Source organism: Leiobunum rupestre, chromosome 8 (genome assembly GCF_980474605.1).
Source record: "Leiobunum rupestre chromosome 8, qqLeiRupe1.1.hap1, whole genome shotgun sequence".
NCBI lineage: Eukaryota > Metazoa > Arthropoda > Arachnida > Opiliones > Sclerosomatidae > Leiobunum > Leiobunum rupestre.
Window position 1 is genome coordinate 11,853,156 of NC_143391.1, and position 18,977 is coordinate 11,872,132.

The 18,977-nt window shown below is 37.2% G+C and overlaps 1 protein-coding gene across 2 annotated transcripts; it reads right to left on the reverse strand.

Moving 5' to 3' along the window:
- Positions 1-12: 12 nt before the first annotated feature.
- On the reverse strand, positions 13-9,807 carry Rh50 (Rhesus blood group-associated glycoprotein Rh50). Of its 2 annotated transcripts, none has more exons than XM_090157033.1 (11): positions 9,463-9,807; positions 6,182-6,368; positions 5,416-5,566; positions 4,458-4,602; positions 4,226-4,389; positions 2,835-2,911; positions 2,573-2,633; positions 2,354-2,487; positions 1,596-1,774; positions 1,396-1,529; positions 13-1,027 (listed from the first exon to the last, which is right to left on the reverse strand). In XM_090157033.1, the coding sequence occupies exons 1-11, from the start codon at positions 9,623-9,625 to the stop codon at positions 974-976; spliced, it is 1,449 nt and encodes a 482-aa protein (XP_090013159.1). In that variant the 5' UTR covers positions 9,626-9,807; the 3' UTR covers positions 13-973. The 2 variants fall into 2 exon arrangements, with proteins under 2 accessions (XP_090013159.1, XP_090013160.1); XM_090157034.1 differs by lacking the exon at positions 9,463-9,807 and adding an exon at positions 6,484-6,518.
- Positions 9,808-18,977: the final 9,170 nt, after the last annotated feature.

The window sequence follows — 18,977 nt, forward strand, 5'->3', positions numbered from 1 at the left end:
AAAAGTCTCCATTTTTATTTTATTTCATTTAACTATCTTAAATTTCGCATCGTTTCACGCGAATTACGTTATTTGCGGTTTTCAAACACAAGAAAAACAAGAATTCAAAATTCGAATGAATATCGTCCATGAGGCGTACATCCAACTTTGGAATGCTTAATTCACCATTTACCTCTCGATATTTTGGTTGAAACTTAACCTATATTTTCACTGCAGATAAATTTCACGCTATACCGACGAGTACTTCGAGTACTTCGTTGTTTATTTAAGCTTATTTAACAGAAATTAAACGTTAAATATAAATAACTATAAATTAGGCCATAAGCCTATCATAAGGTCCCCATAAGCCAAGGTTAAGGCCAAATTTGTGACGGTCACATACCCGTTATTAAGAGGTAGGTATTCAAAATCTGCACCTCCTAGTGGTTATGTTCTCAATTATGCATTTCTGAAATAAAATCCGCGAAATGCATTATGAATGCGCGCAAGCCGTGCGCGAACGTTAAAAAACTTAGAACCACGCGGGAGAAAACTCCGCCTCGAGCCCTTAGCACCTTAGCCAAGGCTTATCCACAATTTTATCGCTTTAAAACTTAAAATTAACACTTATCGTTGGAAAATTATTCATCAGAACCTAAATCTGGCTATTAGAAATAAGAGTGTTTCTGAAGATATTAATTTTTCAAATAAGAGATTTAGACGCGTTTTGTGGCATTTATCAACCCGAGCGTGGCTGATCTACCAAAGTAAGAGAATATTTTAGATGTAGAAATTTTGAAAAGAAGATGTCGCTACTGCCCTATCGTCGTGCGTTCGAGACTGAGGAAATCGGTCCATTAAACATTCCACGTTGGAATGAACGATATATCGTGATAAAAAGGATGAAAATGATCTAAGGCTTTACAAAATACAATAAAAACAAAGAGGGTAGCGCGGTAATAGTGACGTCACAGAGTCACGTAATATATGGGTTTTACCGTGTTTGCAGTTCGAGCTCTGTCGGGGCTTGTAGAGGTTGCGTTAATTCCTGTAAAAATCATGTACCAGTTAACTTTATACAATCACGACGAAGAATCTACGCAATAATACCAAAAATAGAAAGAAAGTATGAGTTAATGTAACAGGGTATTCCCGTAGCAACTATTTTAGTGATAGATACATTTAGCGAATAGCGGAAAGGCACCAGAAGACGTCGAAAAATGGCGAGGTTACCAAGTCCCTCTCAGTTTGTAAAAAGATACAGACAAGCGTTTCGGTTATCATTTAGCAGAAGTCCAAAGAATATTAAAAACAATTAGCATTTGATATGGTTAGAAAGCGAACATCAATTTTCGAGAACGGAATAGAGAATGATCGAGCCATCTCTCCTTAACTAAGACGCGCGTTTCGTTAGACCTTAGTGTCGTCTTCTTTGCGGAAGTAGGGTTTCACGTGTCCTTCGTCCTCCGACGGCAGTTCCCAGTAATCGGTGTCGTCGTATAGTTGCTCGAAGGTGGGAGGGTCGAAAAAAGGTAACCTCAGAAGCAAACCTAGACATTCGAACGATTTACGACGCCACGTTTGGTCTTAGTTAAAGGGAAAAGTCAAGTACGAACCGGTAGCGAGACCTCCTCCGACGGCGATGACCATCGTAACAGCCAGAGCTATCAATTGGTACACGGCTTGAGAGGACGCGGTTCTTCCCTCACCAGCCAGAACCTCGGGTAAGTCTAGTTGAATGTCGGTCAACTCCGTCGAGTTCACGGGGGCTCGAGCGGGAAACAGAAGGTACAGGCTGACGAAAATGCGAAATCAGTGAAGGTAAACGAGTTTTGGTACAAAACGCGTCTGGTGGCGAAAAAACGCGCCAAAGCAAAATATCTAAAGAAAGTCGAACTACAGCTGGATCGATAATCTTTTGATTTATATATATGGAAGGAAAGTAAAATTTGGTCTTTCAAAATAAAAAACCCGAGATTGAGTTAAAAAAAAACAAGATTATATCCGAGTGTACGGAGAATATGCGAGCAGCACCGTGGCAGCAACTTTTTCATCTCGTGATTTCTGGAAGATAAACTACGCCCCTCAGCCTTTCCTCGTGTAATATTTCCCCCTTTCTGTCGGTAAGGGGGGAAGATACTCCAGTAGGATCGCTGAATTTATCTCCGTGTGGGTGGAGAGTGTTTTCCGGGATTCATGAAAATAAAAGCTACGATTACGACTACATATTCTCTGTTAACCACAATACAATTCTTGATAAAACGTATAAAAAGGGGAAGAAGGGGAGGGGGGAATAACTTTTTAAGATGACGCTCGCGTATAGCTCGAATTTGTCTATCTCAAACTACAAGCGCTACTTATGCGAAAACAATACCTTCGTCCGTATTGGCTTTCTGTAGCGCTAAAAGACAAAATGGCGCTGATCAAAGCGGCGAGTACTCCGGGCATTCCATGCAAGTTGTTCACTCCGCAAGAGTCGTGAAGGCGACATCGACGTACGAGAATGGGCTGTTTACAAATCAACGAGACACGAAATATTGAAATATTTTTCTTCTTCGGAAAATCATAAATACGAGTGAAAAAAAGACATTACGCCTAGGTACGTGTATCCAACCACTGACAACACTCCAGAAAGGCCTCCGATGATCAAGGCTCTGATCGAAGGCGAACAAAGAGAAGCGTTACGAATTTCATTAATATCGATATAGCCGAAGATAGAGATTCTACCCAACCATCGCGCTAATACAAAGCCGTAATCTATTTTCTATACGGGTTTCATACCCGAGAAAAGGGATTCCAACTAAAGAAGTCTACATAAGGGACGTCGATGATTGGATAGGAAGAGAAAATATTACCCGAAAGGATTGGACATCATGTTGGCGGTGGCTCCAATCGCGACACCTCCCGCGAGCGTGGCATTTTGAATGTGAACCTGTCAACGACAATAGTATTTAATTAAAAAAGCGTCTACGCATTCGTGGGGCTTTTTTTGGCGTTAGCCCAAAAGCCAGGTGCTAAAAATTGCTCATTCTCATTGTTCATCAAATGTTATCTTCGGTGTATACCAGGGTTGGCCCAATTTTTCCAAGGGTGGAAAAACCGGGTGGAAAAAACTAGATTTTTCCGCGGGTTTTTCCACCTATTGTTTTCATGTTAAAAACCGTATGGAAAATCGTACTTCCGTGGTTTTTCCACCTCTAGTGGCAAAATTCAATATAAAATAAATAATAAAAGCAGTATATTCTTCTATTCTATTCACTCTTTTTTCATCTCTCCTATTAGCAATGGCCAAATTAGTCACTTAATAGATATATCAATGTTTAATTTAGAATGAAAAGAGTTTTTTCCACTTTTTCCCACATGTCCAACCCTGGTGTATACATATTTCACCTACCAATTATAATATATAAAAATATAAAAATATTTTAAACTGAATTTCGAATTTTTAAGCGTACAAAATGACCGCGTTAGTCTTATTAACAATTTATCTCCGAATATCCGAGGGCAATATGAGAAAAAGGTTTATGAAAATTTAAACGAAATCATAGATAGTCAATAAATTGCGCTGAGGTCTATTTCGATGTTTGCTCTATACGGAACGGCTCTTTGGAAATTTTGGAGAGAATAAGAAGTTAAGAACGTTTCCGATTTCCCCAAATTTCAACCGGATCCCTCTCCCAGTCGTCGCTCCCCTTTACAAACAGGACATTATTGCAAAGTCGGTTACTAGGGAAACGAGATAAGCTCCCTAAAAGCGCGGAGTCTCCGATTATTGCTTTATCGAAATTGAAGGCAGCCGGAAAAAGAAGGGCATTGAAAATGAAACTAGGGACTGACTCTCTGTCCGATCAATGCAAAATGAACGCTAGCTGACGGACAGCTCGGGCTCCTATTTCGATCCTTGTTTCAATTGAGAAAAGTTGGCCATACTTTTCCTGATATCACCGTGTATAAGACTAACGACCACCGTACATTTTCGATATTACCCACAGAGCTTTCTCGCAATTTGTAAACAAGGTTTTCTTACGCTGCACCTGCCTCTCGTTGCGGGAGAGGAATATCTTCCGTTTGCGGACATTGCCGGAACATATCATATTCCTATCAATATTTAGCATTAACGAGTAAAACAATGACGCGTACATTGGGGGCTAAGACTGGTTTTGGATCAATATTTGAATATATACTCTTTCTATTTGTCTATCGCGTATGTGTTTGACAGTAAAATTGGTAATAAAGAAGACTATACCATATTAAGTTTGCTTCTAGGGCTGACCAGAGACGAGGCGACGAAGGAGAAGACGCAACTCGCCGTAATGGAGAGGTAAGTGTTGATGACTGCCCTGTGTCGGAAATGCTCGTCGCCCATGATGGAGTTAAAACTGGGCCAAAACATCCACAGGAACAGAGTTCCTGAAAGAAATAGCATTCGTTAGTCCATAAATTTCGTTCAGCGTGATTATTGAAAACACTTGTTTCACCTATCATGGAGAAAATGTCGGAATGGTAATTGGATCCGGTTTTTTCGTGACCTTGGTATTCCTTTCGATACAGGACGAAAGCGACTGCCAGGCCAAAATAAGCGCCAAAAGTGTGGAGGAAGATCGAACCGCCAATATCAACCGCCTGAGGTGGTTGTAGAGTGATGGTTTTGCGTGTTAAAGAGAATAAAGGGCGTACAAAAATTACGAAGGGAGAACATGTACAGTATTCATATTCAAAAATTCTTTAATTTTGACCTACTCTTAGATCAGTGGCGTCACTAAGGGCGGTAACTCAAATTGTCACTCTCTGAACCACATTTATACCAGACCATAAATGAAGATCAATAGTATGCTACCGATGTCAATTGTGTCATTTGTTATTTTCAAATAACAACTTTCGGATAATAACGCTGAATATAGTATAGTTATAGCATAAGTGTATAATATTGTTACATAAGTGTGACACTTATTAAAAGTTTTACTGACAATTTGAGAGCTATTCACAAGACAGACTGCATTACGGGCAGTTTTGTGTCCACTCGCTCCCGCGTCACACGTAGCCTTCGACAGCGCCTCGCTAGGGGGCGATTTTCTTCTTGTGATGACGTCACTTCGTTACTAGCTCTCAGTAAAATATTCCCCAAAGTGACAAACTTATGGAACAACATTATAGACTTAGCAATTTTAGTATTCAGTTTATTTAGTGATATACCTTCAACGTGTGCTTACTCAAAAAAGAAATAACAATAATTAAATAAAGACGAACGAATTTATTACGAAGAGAGTGTGAAAACCGGTGCAGTCCCCCTCCCCTCCCTAGTGAAGCCACAATCTTAGATTATCCGAAAGAAATTACACTATACAATTTTGAACCATTAGGCAGCGCCAACGAGTAATGTTCTCCGTACAAGTTTTATCGTGAGCTTATTCTGTATCTTCGTTGTTTGGAACGTACCTGGAAGACGCGAATACCCAAATGTTCGTTGCACGCGAATATGGTAATTTCGATGAGGCCCATGACCACTAGCTGCAAATGGCTCACTTTGCCCAGTAAAGCGCCGTACGATATCAGAACTGTGGCACTCGCAAATTCGGCTGTTATTAAACTGTAAATTAAACGAATTACTATATTAAAACGACCAAACTATATAAATGTTCGTGATTGAATATTATGGAGCAATTGGCGTTCAAATCCACCATTCTTTGAAAGTGGTTGTTAATACGGATAAATGTGTAACTCGCTTATCTGTATACTAGTACACTTCGGGATAAGGCTGAAAATGTCGACTATTTGAGGGAAAGTTTCCTAAAGGGATCGATAGCTTAATTACTAATTAGCGTCGATTACAACCCCATCTCCATCCCGTATACAATCGTAAAGGTGAAGTCACTGATAAGCAATTTCGCGCGAAAGGTTTTTTTAGATAAATGTTTCCAAAAACACGCGTTGGGATAGTTTATAGAAAAAGCGAGAACACGTTACGCTTGCCTTTCGAATCCCCGTCTAATTATAAAAAGAACTTTGAACGCCTATCATGAGCTTTAGGTTAATTGCCTAATATCACTCACATCAACATACCGCGGTTAACGTATCACCACATGTTGTATAAACTAATTAAACTTACCACCTATACACGACATACGTGATCCTAGAATACTGATAGCTCTTATAACTTAATCAGCTTGACAATTTTTGACAAATGTCTGAAGTCGTATATTACCTCGTAATACTGAGATGTATTTTTCCATCTTCTGACGTTTCCCAAAAGTTTTGCATAATGATGGCCCATTGGACGGCCAGACAAGCCAGAAGGAAGTTAAATCCGACAGCGCTGAAGCCGTACTTCTTCAGAAAGGTCATCAAAAGGCCAAAGCCAAAGAATATCATAACATTCACATCTTGGAACACTGAAATACAGTTAAGCCGTTAATATCGGAACGAGATGAATCTACGCGTAGTTATTTATTATAAACAAACAGAGCTCGATTACATCGAAATAAAACGTATATATAGGCTTGTTACGTATAATTAGGAGACATCCGCTTTTCAACCTCGAAGATAAGAATCTAGTTTCCGCTAACAGAGAAAATATTTTCCCCAATCACGACGTAGACATTCATTCCGACGAGATACGAATGTCTGGAATAATTGGAACGTGAAAGAAAAGACTTCGCACTATTTTCTAGGAAGAATGTTGGTCTCTCCGCGCGACCACCAACCCCCCCAAATGCCAGGATCGTTCGACCTATACAAACAGCTTGACAACATTTTATATTTATAAATATAACTATATTTCTTCGTTTTGGTCGGTAATTACCAGATTCGGAACCTTGGGAGCCTAACTATATTTTTAGAGAGCCGGTGAAAATTTTTGAGGGAAAACTAACGGTGCGACGCAAAAAATTAGAACGTGCTCTCGGATTTAAGCCACCCTCGAGTAACTAAAAATAGTTTTTTTTTAAATCCAAAAAAAATCGTTACTCTGAACTGAGAAATGTGTTACTAAGTTTTTTAGCCAAATTTATTCGAGAAATCGTGACGCGCGAGATAACAAGCGAATTAGTTAGAAAATATCATTAGCGTAATTGGAATTAAATCTTTATTGCTAAGGGGAATTCATAGAATGTTAAACGCCAAAATATTGCGTCCGACTTAATTGCAATTAGATAGGAGTTGTGCGCAAAATATTTTGCGATCGAGCGAATATGTTCAAACGCCGCTGCGCACAGAAAGTAAAAAATATTCAACGTGTGACGGAGACCATGCATAGATTCTGCAAGTCCGAAATACTGTATGTAAACAAAACTCATGTTTACAATTATATTTGCAAAAGGAAAGTTTTGGCTGGTACTGAAACCTCTCATATTGCTTTACTTTTTTCTATAATTGTTTTTCGTAAATGTTACAATCTACCAATAAAATAAATTATATAAATATTTTCATTTTGTAAATTAAAGTATACTTTTGCGTTCAACGTTTATGAATTTCCCCAGCGGCGCGTACCTAAATTGTCACTCTTTTGTACAGGGAACGTCACTCTGGGAACTAGAGACCATATCAGTTTCCTTCTTATGTCTAATAATTCGCACTTCGACCTAAAGTAGGAAACCAGTATCGGGTAAAAGATCCTTTAGAAAAACAGAAATATTATAGGGTTCGCTAACGCTCCGAAGGAAATCACGCTAAGCTCGTTGCATTACAATGTCGTTACATATGGCACGCCATCCAGGACGAAATTCGCAGAAAATATAGGGCTACCTTTTAGAAATATAGGTCTACCTTCTTTAAAAATATAGCCCTACCTTCAGAAATATAGGCCTACCTTGTTTAAAAATATTGGCCTACCTTGTTTAAAAATATTGGCCTACCTTGTTTAAAAATATTGGCCCACCTTGTTTAAAAATATAGGCCTACCTTGTTTAAAAATATAGGCCTACCTTGTTTAAAAATATAGGCCTACCTTCTTTAAAATTATGGGGTTGTCTTTTCGGTCGCTCAAAGCGGCACAAAATCTCAGAATATAATAAACTATAGTAGGATTGTACTATAGTGTCACTATTTAAGGATAAATTGTTGCAGAAGTATATAATATTCCCAAAAGTCTTCATCTCCGAGGGTGCACTCGAAAATAACGGAAGTGTACAATATTACCAGGAAAATTCCTGTAAAATTACAGGAATTTTTTCTTGTAAACGTAGCGAGGCTGCAAGTAAAAACCTGTTCTAGACACGATAAATATAAAGTACAATTAACAGTAAATTTTAAATTTCATGTTGTAATATTGTACACCTCCGTTATTTTCGAGTGCAGACTCGGAGATGAATCGGATATGAAGACTTTTGTGAATATTATATACTTCTGCAACAATTTATCCTTAAATAGTGACACAATAGTAGAATTCTACTATAGTTTATTATATTCTGAGATTTTGCGATGTGCCGCTTTGAGCGACCGAAAAGATAACCCCATATTTTTAAACCAGGCAGGCCTATATTTTTAAACAAGGCAGGCCTATATTTTTAAACAAGGTAGACCTTTATTTTTAAACAAGGTAGGCCTATATTTCTGAAGGTAGGTCTATATTTTTAAAGAACGTAGACCTATATTTCTGAGGGTAGGCCTATATTTCTACAAGGTAGCCCTATATTTCTACAAGGTAGCCCTATATTTCTACAAAATAGCCTTATATTTTCTGCGAATTTTGTCCTGGATGGCGTGCCATAGTTACATTCATAGTACGATGCCTTCCCTCAATGATATAACGGCAGAAAGAATGTTTTTATTAGAAGAGTAAATGTGCGAAGGGGACCGAGGGGCCCCACGGCACATAATTATTGGCCTTCGAGGATGGTTGGGATACCGCGTTTTATATCTATACTTAGAGCCAATTAATAAATACTGACAGTATCAGAAGTATATAATATCTCTTACGACAAAAGTGTCCATCTAGGCTATAAATAGGAAACGTGTACCTTCGCCGGCTCGAGGCAGCTAGTTTTTAATGGGCGGAAATTCCCGCCAAACAGCGAAAGCATACCCCGCATCACGGTTCAGAATTTAAGGCGTGTATTACTCCCCCTGACGGTGAAAAATATACAAATTACACTGCCGAACGATAATAACTTATTAATAAATAATATTTTATATTATGTAAGTTTAAAAAAAATTATTACGTGATGTCCTTCACAACGCATTCTAAACTGATTTTGGAAAACCAACCGGTGAAAGCGAAAGCACGTTATTCAAGCGAAGGACGACTTATCTCGTAAAAAAATATATAATATACTTCTAATAATACGCGCTGCAGCCTCTCGTTCTTATACGATATCTAAATTTTTTAAACACTTTTAAAAATTGAATAAAAAGTAAATTTTAACTTAGTTGATATGAAAACTACAAAATTTGTTTTAACCCCAATAAACCTTTTTGCGCATTAGTTGAAACTATAAAAACGTAACTACGAAACATACCGTCAACCAGAATTAAATAATACAAACTTACTAGAGTAGTAATATTCCAAATTTTTCTTAGTTGGGTCATTCTTGAGGGTGACGGCGAGTTTTGCATCGGCCACTTTGTCATAGCGTACAAAAATTGCGAAGATGATGATATAAATGACCTGTATGGTTAGCACCACCAAGGAAAACTTTCCCCTGGTCCACATGGTCGCGACCGAACCTGCTATCAACCGGATGAAGTACTTTTGGCAGTTAGATTTTATTTTTGGGCGTCAGCTTCCTCAAAGATGATTTCGGAGGGGAGATAAATTAAACTTTTTTAGCCGTATATTTTTATGCGCGTGGTCTTGAAGGGAACGACAAGAAAAATGGGTCGCTCTTGGAAGCGAGACGAATATTGAAGGGGAAAGCGACGGAGAGAGAGAGAGAGTGATCCTAGCACCGCCACTCGTAATCGAGCTCCTATTTTTTTTAGCTCAGGCGGCTTATTAATGGGATGTTGAAACGGACCGGAGAACAGCGCTTGATACGGCAAAAACGAACAAATGTCAAAGACATTTCGTATTGCAAACATCGCTCTATTCATTTTACAGTTGGATTTTGCTCTTTAACAACTACTCTTTCTACCTTTTAGGTTTTAACGGCGTGGTTGTCAGGATTCGGATAACCTTAATAAATGACCAAACACTGGGGGAATATTTATAAACCTTCTAACACTAAACTTTAGTTTAAATTGCAAAAATCTCGGTGAAAGCTCGGGGGAAACTCGACCCAAACTCAATTTGAGTGTGAAGAAATGATCAATTAAAAATTTTAGGAAAATCAGTGAAAACGAAGAGATAATTTCTAAATATTTCGGTGAAATTTCATTTTCAAAATAACCCGGGTAGAAAAGGTGGTAGGATAGGAAGGCGGGCATCCATCGCGGCATCGGAATTTACCTTCTATTTTTGACATTTTGCACTAGTTAATCCGCGCGTTTATCTTTACATAAAACGCCGCGTCGCGGTCTCCCTATATTTGGGCTAAGCAACCCGAGAAACCGGGGATTTTGAGAATTATAGGGTGCCAAATTTAACTCAGCAAAATGTTTATGGTTTTTTTTGCTTAACGCGCGGTATTAACACCGAGTCGAATACTATAAGGAATCTTAATGCCGTAATTGCTTTTCGTTTATTAACTCCGCATTTTCTATTCCATCCAATTTTGATAGCGCCTACATGTTTTGGCAACGTTTCTTTCAAAGAAATTCATCCTGAAAGTTTCTCACGCAGAAACGAACAAAAATAAGAATTTAAAACAAAAAAGTCACGAAAGAATTACTTGTGTCATTGAAATTTGGCGTTCCAAGAGCCTATCTCGTCTACCATTAAACGTTATATCTCGATTTTTGGCAGGTCTGTATTAATCGCGGTTACTCGTGTCGCCAAAAATGTATAAGACCCTATTAATTATAAATCCAGAAAGTCAAAGCTAATTGCATTTATCGTTAAGATAGCGCGGGCCGCGACTGTTACGAAGATATCGAAAATCTTCAGATAATGACTGATGTGCCCAATGAGAGTAGAACCTAGGGATATGTTTCGCTCGCGGAATCAAAAAAGTAAAAAAAAATTATCAGGGTCATTCCATACCAGTGATGTCACCATGGATAAACAGGTTCCTTTACTTCAAATTATGTCTAACGAGTTTGTGGTGATGCTATTTACGTGACTGGGTGGCTGCTACAAAATTAGCATCTGCAGACCAATAATACTATCAAGCTGTAATACATTTCTTTAGTAAAAGTTAACATGGACTGCTATTCAATATTCTGTGACTGTGATATTAAGAAAAAATACATAAATCTCCCGATTTTTTCATTTGTTGTAATATTATTTTGCAAATAAAGAATTGCCATTTAATATTTTCAAGTACACCACAAAAATGGAAGCGACCAGTTCGGTGCACTAGTTTAGGTATACAAAAGATAATATAACTACGTACCCTAGATTCGAAATCTCGACGTTTCTCGATAGCCCGTTTTCTCGTGAGGCTTTTACTGAGTTCGCGCCGGAAGTCGGAAAAATCGGGCTCCATAGCAGGGTGAGAAATAAGGAATTTCAATAGATAACCCAAGATTATATTACTCACCTTTAGTTTTCTTTCGTTTAGAAATATTTTTAGAGCTACAGGCAGGATCCATTATTGTTTTAAAACAATATAACGCAAAAATATCTGGTATCTTGAAAACTGCAAGTCAAAAACCACGGCGCAATTTTCACTAAAACTTTACGTTTTAACTATATGTCGGTAGCCCTGCCAGCTCCATGGAGGCAGTTTTTTCCGACTTCTGCCGTGAACTCAGTAAGAGCCTGCGTTACGTGCAAGGAGCTTGATTTCCAATCTAGGGTACGTAGTTATATTATCTTTGGGTATACGCTTTTAGAAATTCATGTACCTAAAGTAACATAACATAAATTTTTCCCAGATTCTTCTTAAATTTCTTAGCATTGTCTCATAAAAAAGAGTAATAACATGAATGTATTCATTTCTATCAACAGCATTAGGTACCTAGTCTGATCACTGAGTCAGACCATAGACAGTATATATCCCTAAGGGGACGAGAAATCGCCTACCTTCCACTGCATTAACGTCGCTGTTTCTCTCACTGACGTTCTGTTATTGAAAGAGGGGGGAAAACTCGTAAGCTTCTAAGCACTTCAAATGACCTTGAAAGTTCCCGTTTTTAAAGTACGGCCGTCTTTATTCAGTTGGGGCCCTAGCATCGACACGAACTCTTGCAGCTGGCCGCAAAGCGACTGTGATGGGGTCTAAAAATCAGAGCGTATTCTCGTCCCCTTAGGGATATATACTGTCTATGGTCAGACATGGTGGTGGCTTCATTGCCGTAACGTTGGTAAAGGGATTTTGATTTGAAACCATTGAGTTGGGAATAAATAGAGGTACAACTAAATCTGGCTGGCGCGGGACCAGTTTCGTTCAATAAGGAGACTTATTCAACTTTATCGTTCTACCGTGGCGGCATCTGTCTCTAGTGGTGGAAACTATATTGCAATTGAATTTTTTCGCGAATCTGACGCGAAATTGAAATGTATGATTTCTCCTAACAAACAAACCTTGGAAGTTGTTTAAAAATAATTTTATTATGTCAACACGATCCTTTTTAACTCAAGTTACGGTGAGTTAGCTAATAATTATTTATTTTCAGCCATGTAACTTTACAAAATATAGATGGCGCTACCACCTAATTATAAAGATGAATTTCGTACAGTCTTCGTAATTGTAATTCTAGCAGTATTATTCCCAATTCAATGTTTGAAACCTTAAAATCTTTATTGCCAAGGCTTAACGGCTAATTTTATATCGTGAACGTGTGATACCTATTTTTCTAGACAACCAAAATAAATTAAAATATTAAAACTACACATCTTGGTTAATGATATGTAACAAATTTTGTTCATATTCAGACAATTTTCTAAGGCTACCAAGCAAATTTCTTCGCCGGTTAACGAGCGAAAACAATGGAACCTTTCGAGGAACAAAATATTTTTTCAGCCTACGTATTCGTGTCCATAGGTCAACGCCTAGAGCTGGGCTCGAGCAGCTCACCTCACTGAACGGATTGTCTCGGGCTCACCTTGGTCTCACCTTGGACGAATAATTACTGGACTCGAAACCTAAGCAAAATACCCTGTTCCCCAATCTGCATCGCCAGTCAGCGCTCCTACCGAGATAATCGCAAAATATTTATATCCAAATACAAAACACGTGCGTGAAAATGTCAGATGACCTGCATTCCGTCGTCTGCTTTGCTGTTTTAAATAGAAGTGAGGTTTTTGGAATTTTAATAAGTTTGCTGTGATGTTTTTGCATATATAGTTTGTGTGAATGTTTAATTAGATTATAAATTTAAAAAGGCTTAGTCAAAACGGAAATAAAGGTGTAAGGTTTGACGACAGTGACGAGCTAAGAACGCTAGGCCTAACGTCGCCCACTAATATTGGGCACGTGTTTAGTATTTGGATAGAAATCTTTTCAATTCTTGACACTACGGCGCTACAAGCGGAGCTGCCGTAAAAGCACCAAGCGCGCCATTAGGTTTCGGGTCCAGTATTTATTCGTCCCACCAATTATGGGCCGGGTCTTGGGCTCGAGCTCGCAATCTAAATTTCTCCGCCGACGTGAAGTCTCGAGCTTAGTAGAATTAAAACCAACAAACCGTCTCGGGTTTGGACTCACGGTAGTTATAAATATACGGGCAGTCTCGTGATCACACTCACTATATTTACAAACCGACGGTTGGTCTCGGGCTCAGGCTTACTATAGATACTTACAAATAAAATGGTGGCCTCGAGCTTGGTCTCACTATGTTTTAAAACTACTAAAGGCTCAAGATTGAGCTCAATGATTCAAAATACACAGACAAGCTCAATCTCGTTATCAATATATTGTAGCTCTGCTCAACATGATATAATTAAACCCTTTCGACAGCTCTGGACTCTTAGAGTTGCTCAAGCCGCTCAACCCGATTTTTCATCACACAATTTATTTATCAAATAGCCCAATTAGTTTTTTCTAGCTCCATACCGGAATCACTGGCACACCTGGAAGACAGTCGGAGGCGGTCAGGCACTCCTGAGCCCGGGAATCCAAACGGCGCTAGGCTGCGCTAGCTTCTAACGCTTTTTTTGCCAAAATAAATTTCGAGCGTGGGCTTAGGGCTAAACGACAACGCGAATTGGAAGGAGATTGAGCTCATCCTCAGATACGAAAACAAAAAAATGTACGCAAAGTTTATCCAGAATAAACTCTATAAATGTTAAGAGATTAAATACAAAATTAAAGAGTGGAAAAATAACTATGACGTGCGATTCGAATCGCTCTTCATAATTATTTTTCCACTCTTTAATTTTGTATTTAATCTCTTAACATTTATAGAGTTTATTCTGGATAAACTTTGCGTACATTTTTTGTTATGATTTTTCGTAAAAACATTAATTCTAAATTTATTTTAATGTCTGTCCCTTCTTAGCCGTAACACTTACAAGAATAAACACGGTTTTTTCAGTTCGAAGAACTGGTTTTTGTATAATGTATGTCCCTTTTTCAGAAGGAGAAAAAATATTAAATGGAACGTAATAATATTTATTTAGGTGAAACCAAATTGGTTTCATATGGAAACACTGTTTAGAACAGCTAAGACTTAACGAAGTATTTGAATTGGAAGCGTATTTAGTGTTTTTACTTGGCTTAAATTTTATTACCTTATTTAGTTGAACTGGGGTATCCTTTTAATGAAGTAAAACGAAAGTTAAGCGAATTACCGAATTTAAAACTAATTATTTCATTAAAATGAAGCGACAGCTAAGCGTATATGCAAGGACGGACAAAACTGAAACTAAAAAAACGACGGTACTAGATTTTTATGAATCGTGTACTTTAGTGTCGTCCATGTGAGTGGGTTTGTATGTGTGTGTGGGTGGGTATGTGTGTGTGATCGGGTATGATTGGGAACGCGAAAAAACGTAGCCAAGCGGGGAAAATTCCTCTTAGTCTGCGTTGTGTAAATCATCAAGAGCGCTATACAACATATGGCCAATTGACGTGGCAACACAGGTTGAAGTATATTCGTTTCACCAGTGGGCGCATGCGTTTTTCGCCTTCCTGGCTAGAAATGAAATATAAAAAATACGGCCGAACGACGTCGAGAAAATACGAGCATTCAGGCAACACGGGTTTCATTTCTAGTCAAATTTAAAGAAAATTCATAAATAATACAAAATCTAGTTGCAAATTGAGTTTGTGCAATAAAATAATTAGCGATTTGACCTGTATGTAATTGTAATTTTGTTATTTCTGGCTATTTCGTTCTCAATTAATCATTAAGACTGAGACGCTTTTGTATATATACGCATTTTGCTTTTTGAACTATTCTCACAGCGAAGAGGCCGGTAAATGGTTAAGGACGCACGCTTAAAGCTAACAGGCGTGAGTTCGAATCTCGCTTCCGCATATATCTCTTATTAATTTTTTCATTTTAATTTTACTTTCAGTTTGAACATTTTCTCTGCTTTTTATATCAAATAATTTATATTACTTAAATTCCTCTAATAATATTACTTAAATTCCTCTAATAATATTACTTAAATTCCTCTAATAATATTACTTAAATTCCTCTAATAATATTACTTAAATTCCTCTAATAATATTACTTAAATTCCTCTAATAATATTACTTAAATTCCTCTAATAATATTACTTAAATTCCTCTAATAATATTACTTAAATTCCTCTAATAATATTACTTAAATTCCTCTAATAATATTACTTAAATTCCTCTAATAATATTACTTAAATTCCTCTAATAATATTACTTAAATTCCTCTAATAATATTACTTAAATTCCTCTAATAATATTACTTAAATTCCTCTAATAATATTACTTAAATTCCTCTAATAATATTACTTAAATTCCTCTAATAATATTACTTAAATTCCTCTAATAATATTACTTAAATTCCTCTAATAATATTACTTAAATTCCTCTAATAATATTACTTAAATTCCTCTAATAATATTACTTAAAATCCTCTAATAATATTACTTAAATTCCTCTAATAATATTACTTAAATTCCTCTAATAATATTACTTAAATTCCTCTAATAATATTACTTAAATTCCTCTAATAATATTACTTAAATTCCTCTAATAATATTACTTAAATTCCTCTAATAATATTACTTAAATTCCTCTAATAATATTACTTAAATTCCTCTAATAATATTACTTAAATTCCTCTAATAATATTACTTAAATTCCTCGAATTCATTATCTTGTCATTTTAATTCATTTTGGGCTCCCAACGCCATCTCGTTACAAAAAAAATTACTAAGAATTTTGGAATTGCTGTATTTTTCACTTATAGTTATTTATAATAGTATTTAATTTCGGTAGTATTTCCAAAACTACTGTTAAAAATATGAAATTCCACTCTTTTTACCTCTCCGAGGGGACTATGTCCCTTAGGAGGGGTTTTACAATCATCGTGTCTGTGTGTGTGTCTGTGTGTCTGTGTGTGTGTGCGCGAACGCGTTACCGGGGCAAAGTCCAAAACGCGTTACCGGAGTAAAGTCGAAAAACCGTTTTTGCAGAACTTTAAAGGTTGGCAAAACCACCGTCTGACGGTAAGCGTTAACGGTTGGTGCAGTCTGGCGCGGTTGTTTTTTTTCGTTAACGCTCACCGTCGTGACGGTTTCAACTTAGTTTCATTGGAAATATTATTGTAATGTTTATGTGTAGTGTGGGTATGTTGAGTTTGCGTTATGGCGGTTGTGGGTGATGATTTTGTTGTGTATGCGTTTTGTATGTATGGTTGTTTGCTCTCCAACTTCTTCTTACTGACTTTTGGGACGGACCGAGTGCAGAGGGTTACGATAAACGTCTCAACGTCCAAATGGCAGGGTTTCCACCAATTGTTAACGGTATTCGTCTTAGTATCAATATTGCGATCGCATCGGGTGGGATTCGAACCCGAGCCCTTCTATATGACAGGCGAATGTTCTACCACTAAACCACCGATGCATATAACGTTTCTTAGAAAATTATAAACTCAGCTTAGCAGAAGAGTATATTAATGGTTTTTAAAGTCTAAATTTTTTACGTATGAAATTTTAAAGGTCAAATCTCGTTTGTTGTGTTTTTTAACTGATCGAGATTACGTTCTTTTTTGTCTAATCTTTGGTTTTGTTGGTTTTTTCTGTCTTATATTTGTATCTACTATTTTTTAAGTTTATTTCCTTTTTCCCGCAAAATCGTCCAGTCTTAAGCCTGGTTCACACGATGCGATTTTGTCGTACGCGACCGGTCGCGCGGGACAAAATTTCAAAGATCGCGTCGTATGAAGGGGTTTTATGAAGTCGCATGCGACGGCGACCGAAAATAGGTTGGAACCTATTTTATCGCGCGCGACGGGCAGCTTTGGTAGTATTAAAAGTGGGAGTAAACGGGAGACATTCCTTTGGAAAATTTCTAAGTTTCTTCCACGCGACGAAATTCTATTTTAGAATACGGACCGGCGCTTTTCCCTCTTATTTCGACGGGTTTATGCTATCATAAACATAAAATGTACAAAATAAATGGTCAAAATGGGAATTTATATTTCATTTGGGAGCATGTTTCTGGTATAAGCAAATGGTTGAATCATAGAAACTACCACAGGAATAGAAGGCCCTGCCTTTGTGCGTGCTTTACTAAGATGACACGGGCAAAAGGTTCTCCCTTCATTTCCAGTTATCTCTAGTCCAATCAAAAAAATCTTTGAAAATGACGGCCAATTAGATTCAAGCGGAAATGAAGGGAGAACCTTTTGCCCGCACTGAGCCGTAACACTTTTCATCGACTCTTTCTATTCCTCTTGTAGTTTCTATGGTTGAATGATGCGATTGATTTTCTATTTGGAGGCTACGACTTGTTTCATTTATGGTCACTGCTTTCTTCTTTGTTATCGACGCGTTGTGTGAACGAAATTCTAGTGCGACCGCGTTCTGAATCGCGTACGACAAGGAGTCGCGTACGATAAAATCGCATCGTGTGAGCCAAGCTTTAGAGGAACCTTTAAGAGCGTAAGTCATGCCCAAAAGCTTATCCGGTTTCATTATAATAACGTGAAAAATCGTATTTGTGAATGGTAAGGTGTTGCGCTTCTTGATATTATATTTTCTATTGCTTGATTTCTAAGTATTTGAACTAATTTATTGCTTGACTGCGTTATAATATTTTTCTCTGAATTATTTTGATTGTGAAGTCTGATTGCTTGACTGCGTTATAATATTTTTCTATGAGTTTTGTTTCGGAAGTCTGATTGATTGGGTTGTTATTGTGTACTTTTCTATTCGTTATTTTTATTTTTTGATACTCTAATATTTTAAACTGGATATAGTATAACGTTACTTCTGCGTATTTCGAATGTGCGTGACGTGGAGGGTATTTTCACGTTTTATTAGGATCAGTTTTTTTTAATTTTAAATATCTTTCGTTTTATTTGTATTTTATTTCGTTTTTTCAGTCGTATATTTTTATCGAGTTGTATACATCGTGCGCTTACACTTATGTTGGTCTGGTTTTTAACTGGGTCGTCATTACTTCGTAATTTATTTAAAACGTTTTCTCGACCGATTAAGCTGTTTAATTTGAAATAAAATGAGCGTTAAAGATGCGGCAAGTATTTCGTAAGCGAGAAAAATACAAATACCCTCTGTAGATATTTCTTTCATTAAAATTGGCTTCGTATTATATTTAACTGATAAACTTGTACCGTAAATAGGGTTAAATTCAATTGTGCATTGTTTTAGTACGTCTAACTCGCTGTTGTAACTACTTAATTTATAATATTCTGAATAAATTATACTCGGTTGTTTCGTCTCAATTATTTTAATTATAATTCAAATTTTATACCGGGCGGGATTGAACCGGGATTACGTTTTTAGTAAATAACTCGGAATTGCGGAGATATATCTTTAAAAGTCATATCGAAAAATTAATACCGCTAGGGACAAT

What these genes read in the sequence shown, in the direction of transcription:
- Rh50 (XM_090157033.1), bottom strand. Translation starts at nt 9,625, where the DNA reads ATGTGGACCAGGGGAAAGTTTTCCTTGGTGGTGCTAACCATACAGGTC. An exon ending in TTTGGAATATTACTACTCTA is followed by an intron (nt 6,369 to 9,462) that starts GTAAGTTTGTAT and finishes ACTGTATTTCAG; the next exon opens with TGTTCCAAGATGTGAATGTT. An exon ending in CTAGAAGCAAACTTAATATG is followed by an intron (nt 2,912 to 4,225) that starts GTATAGTCTTCT and finishes TGTCGTTGACAG; the next exon opens with GTTCACATTCAAAATGCCAC.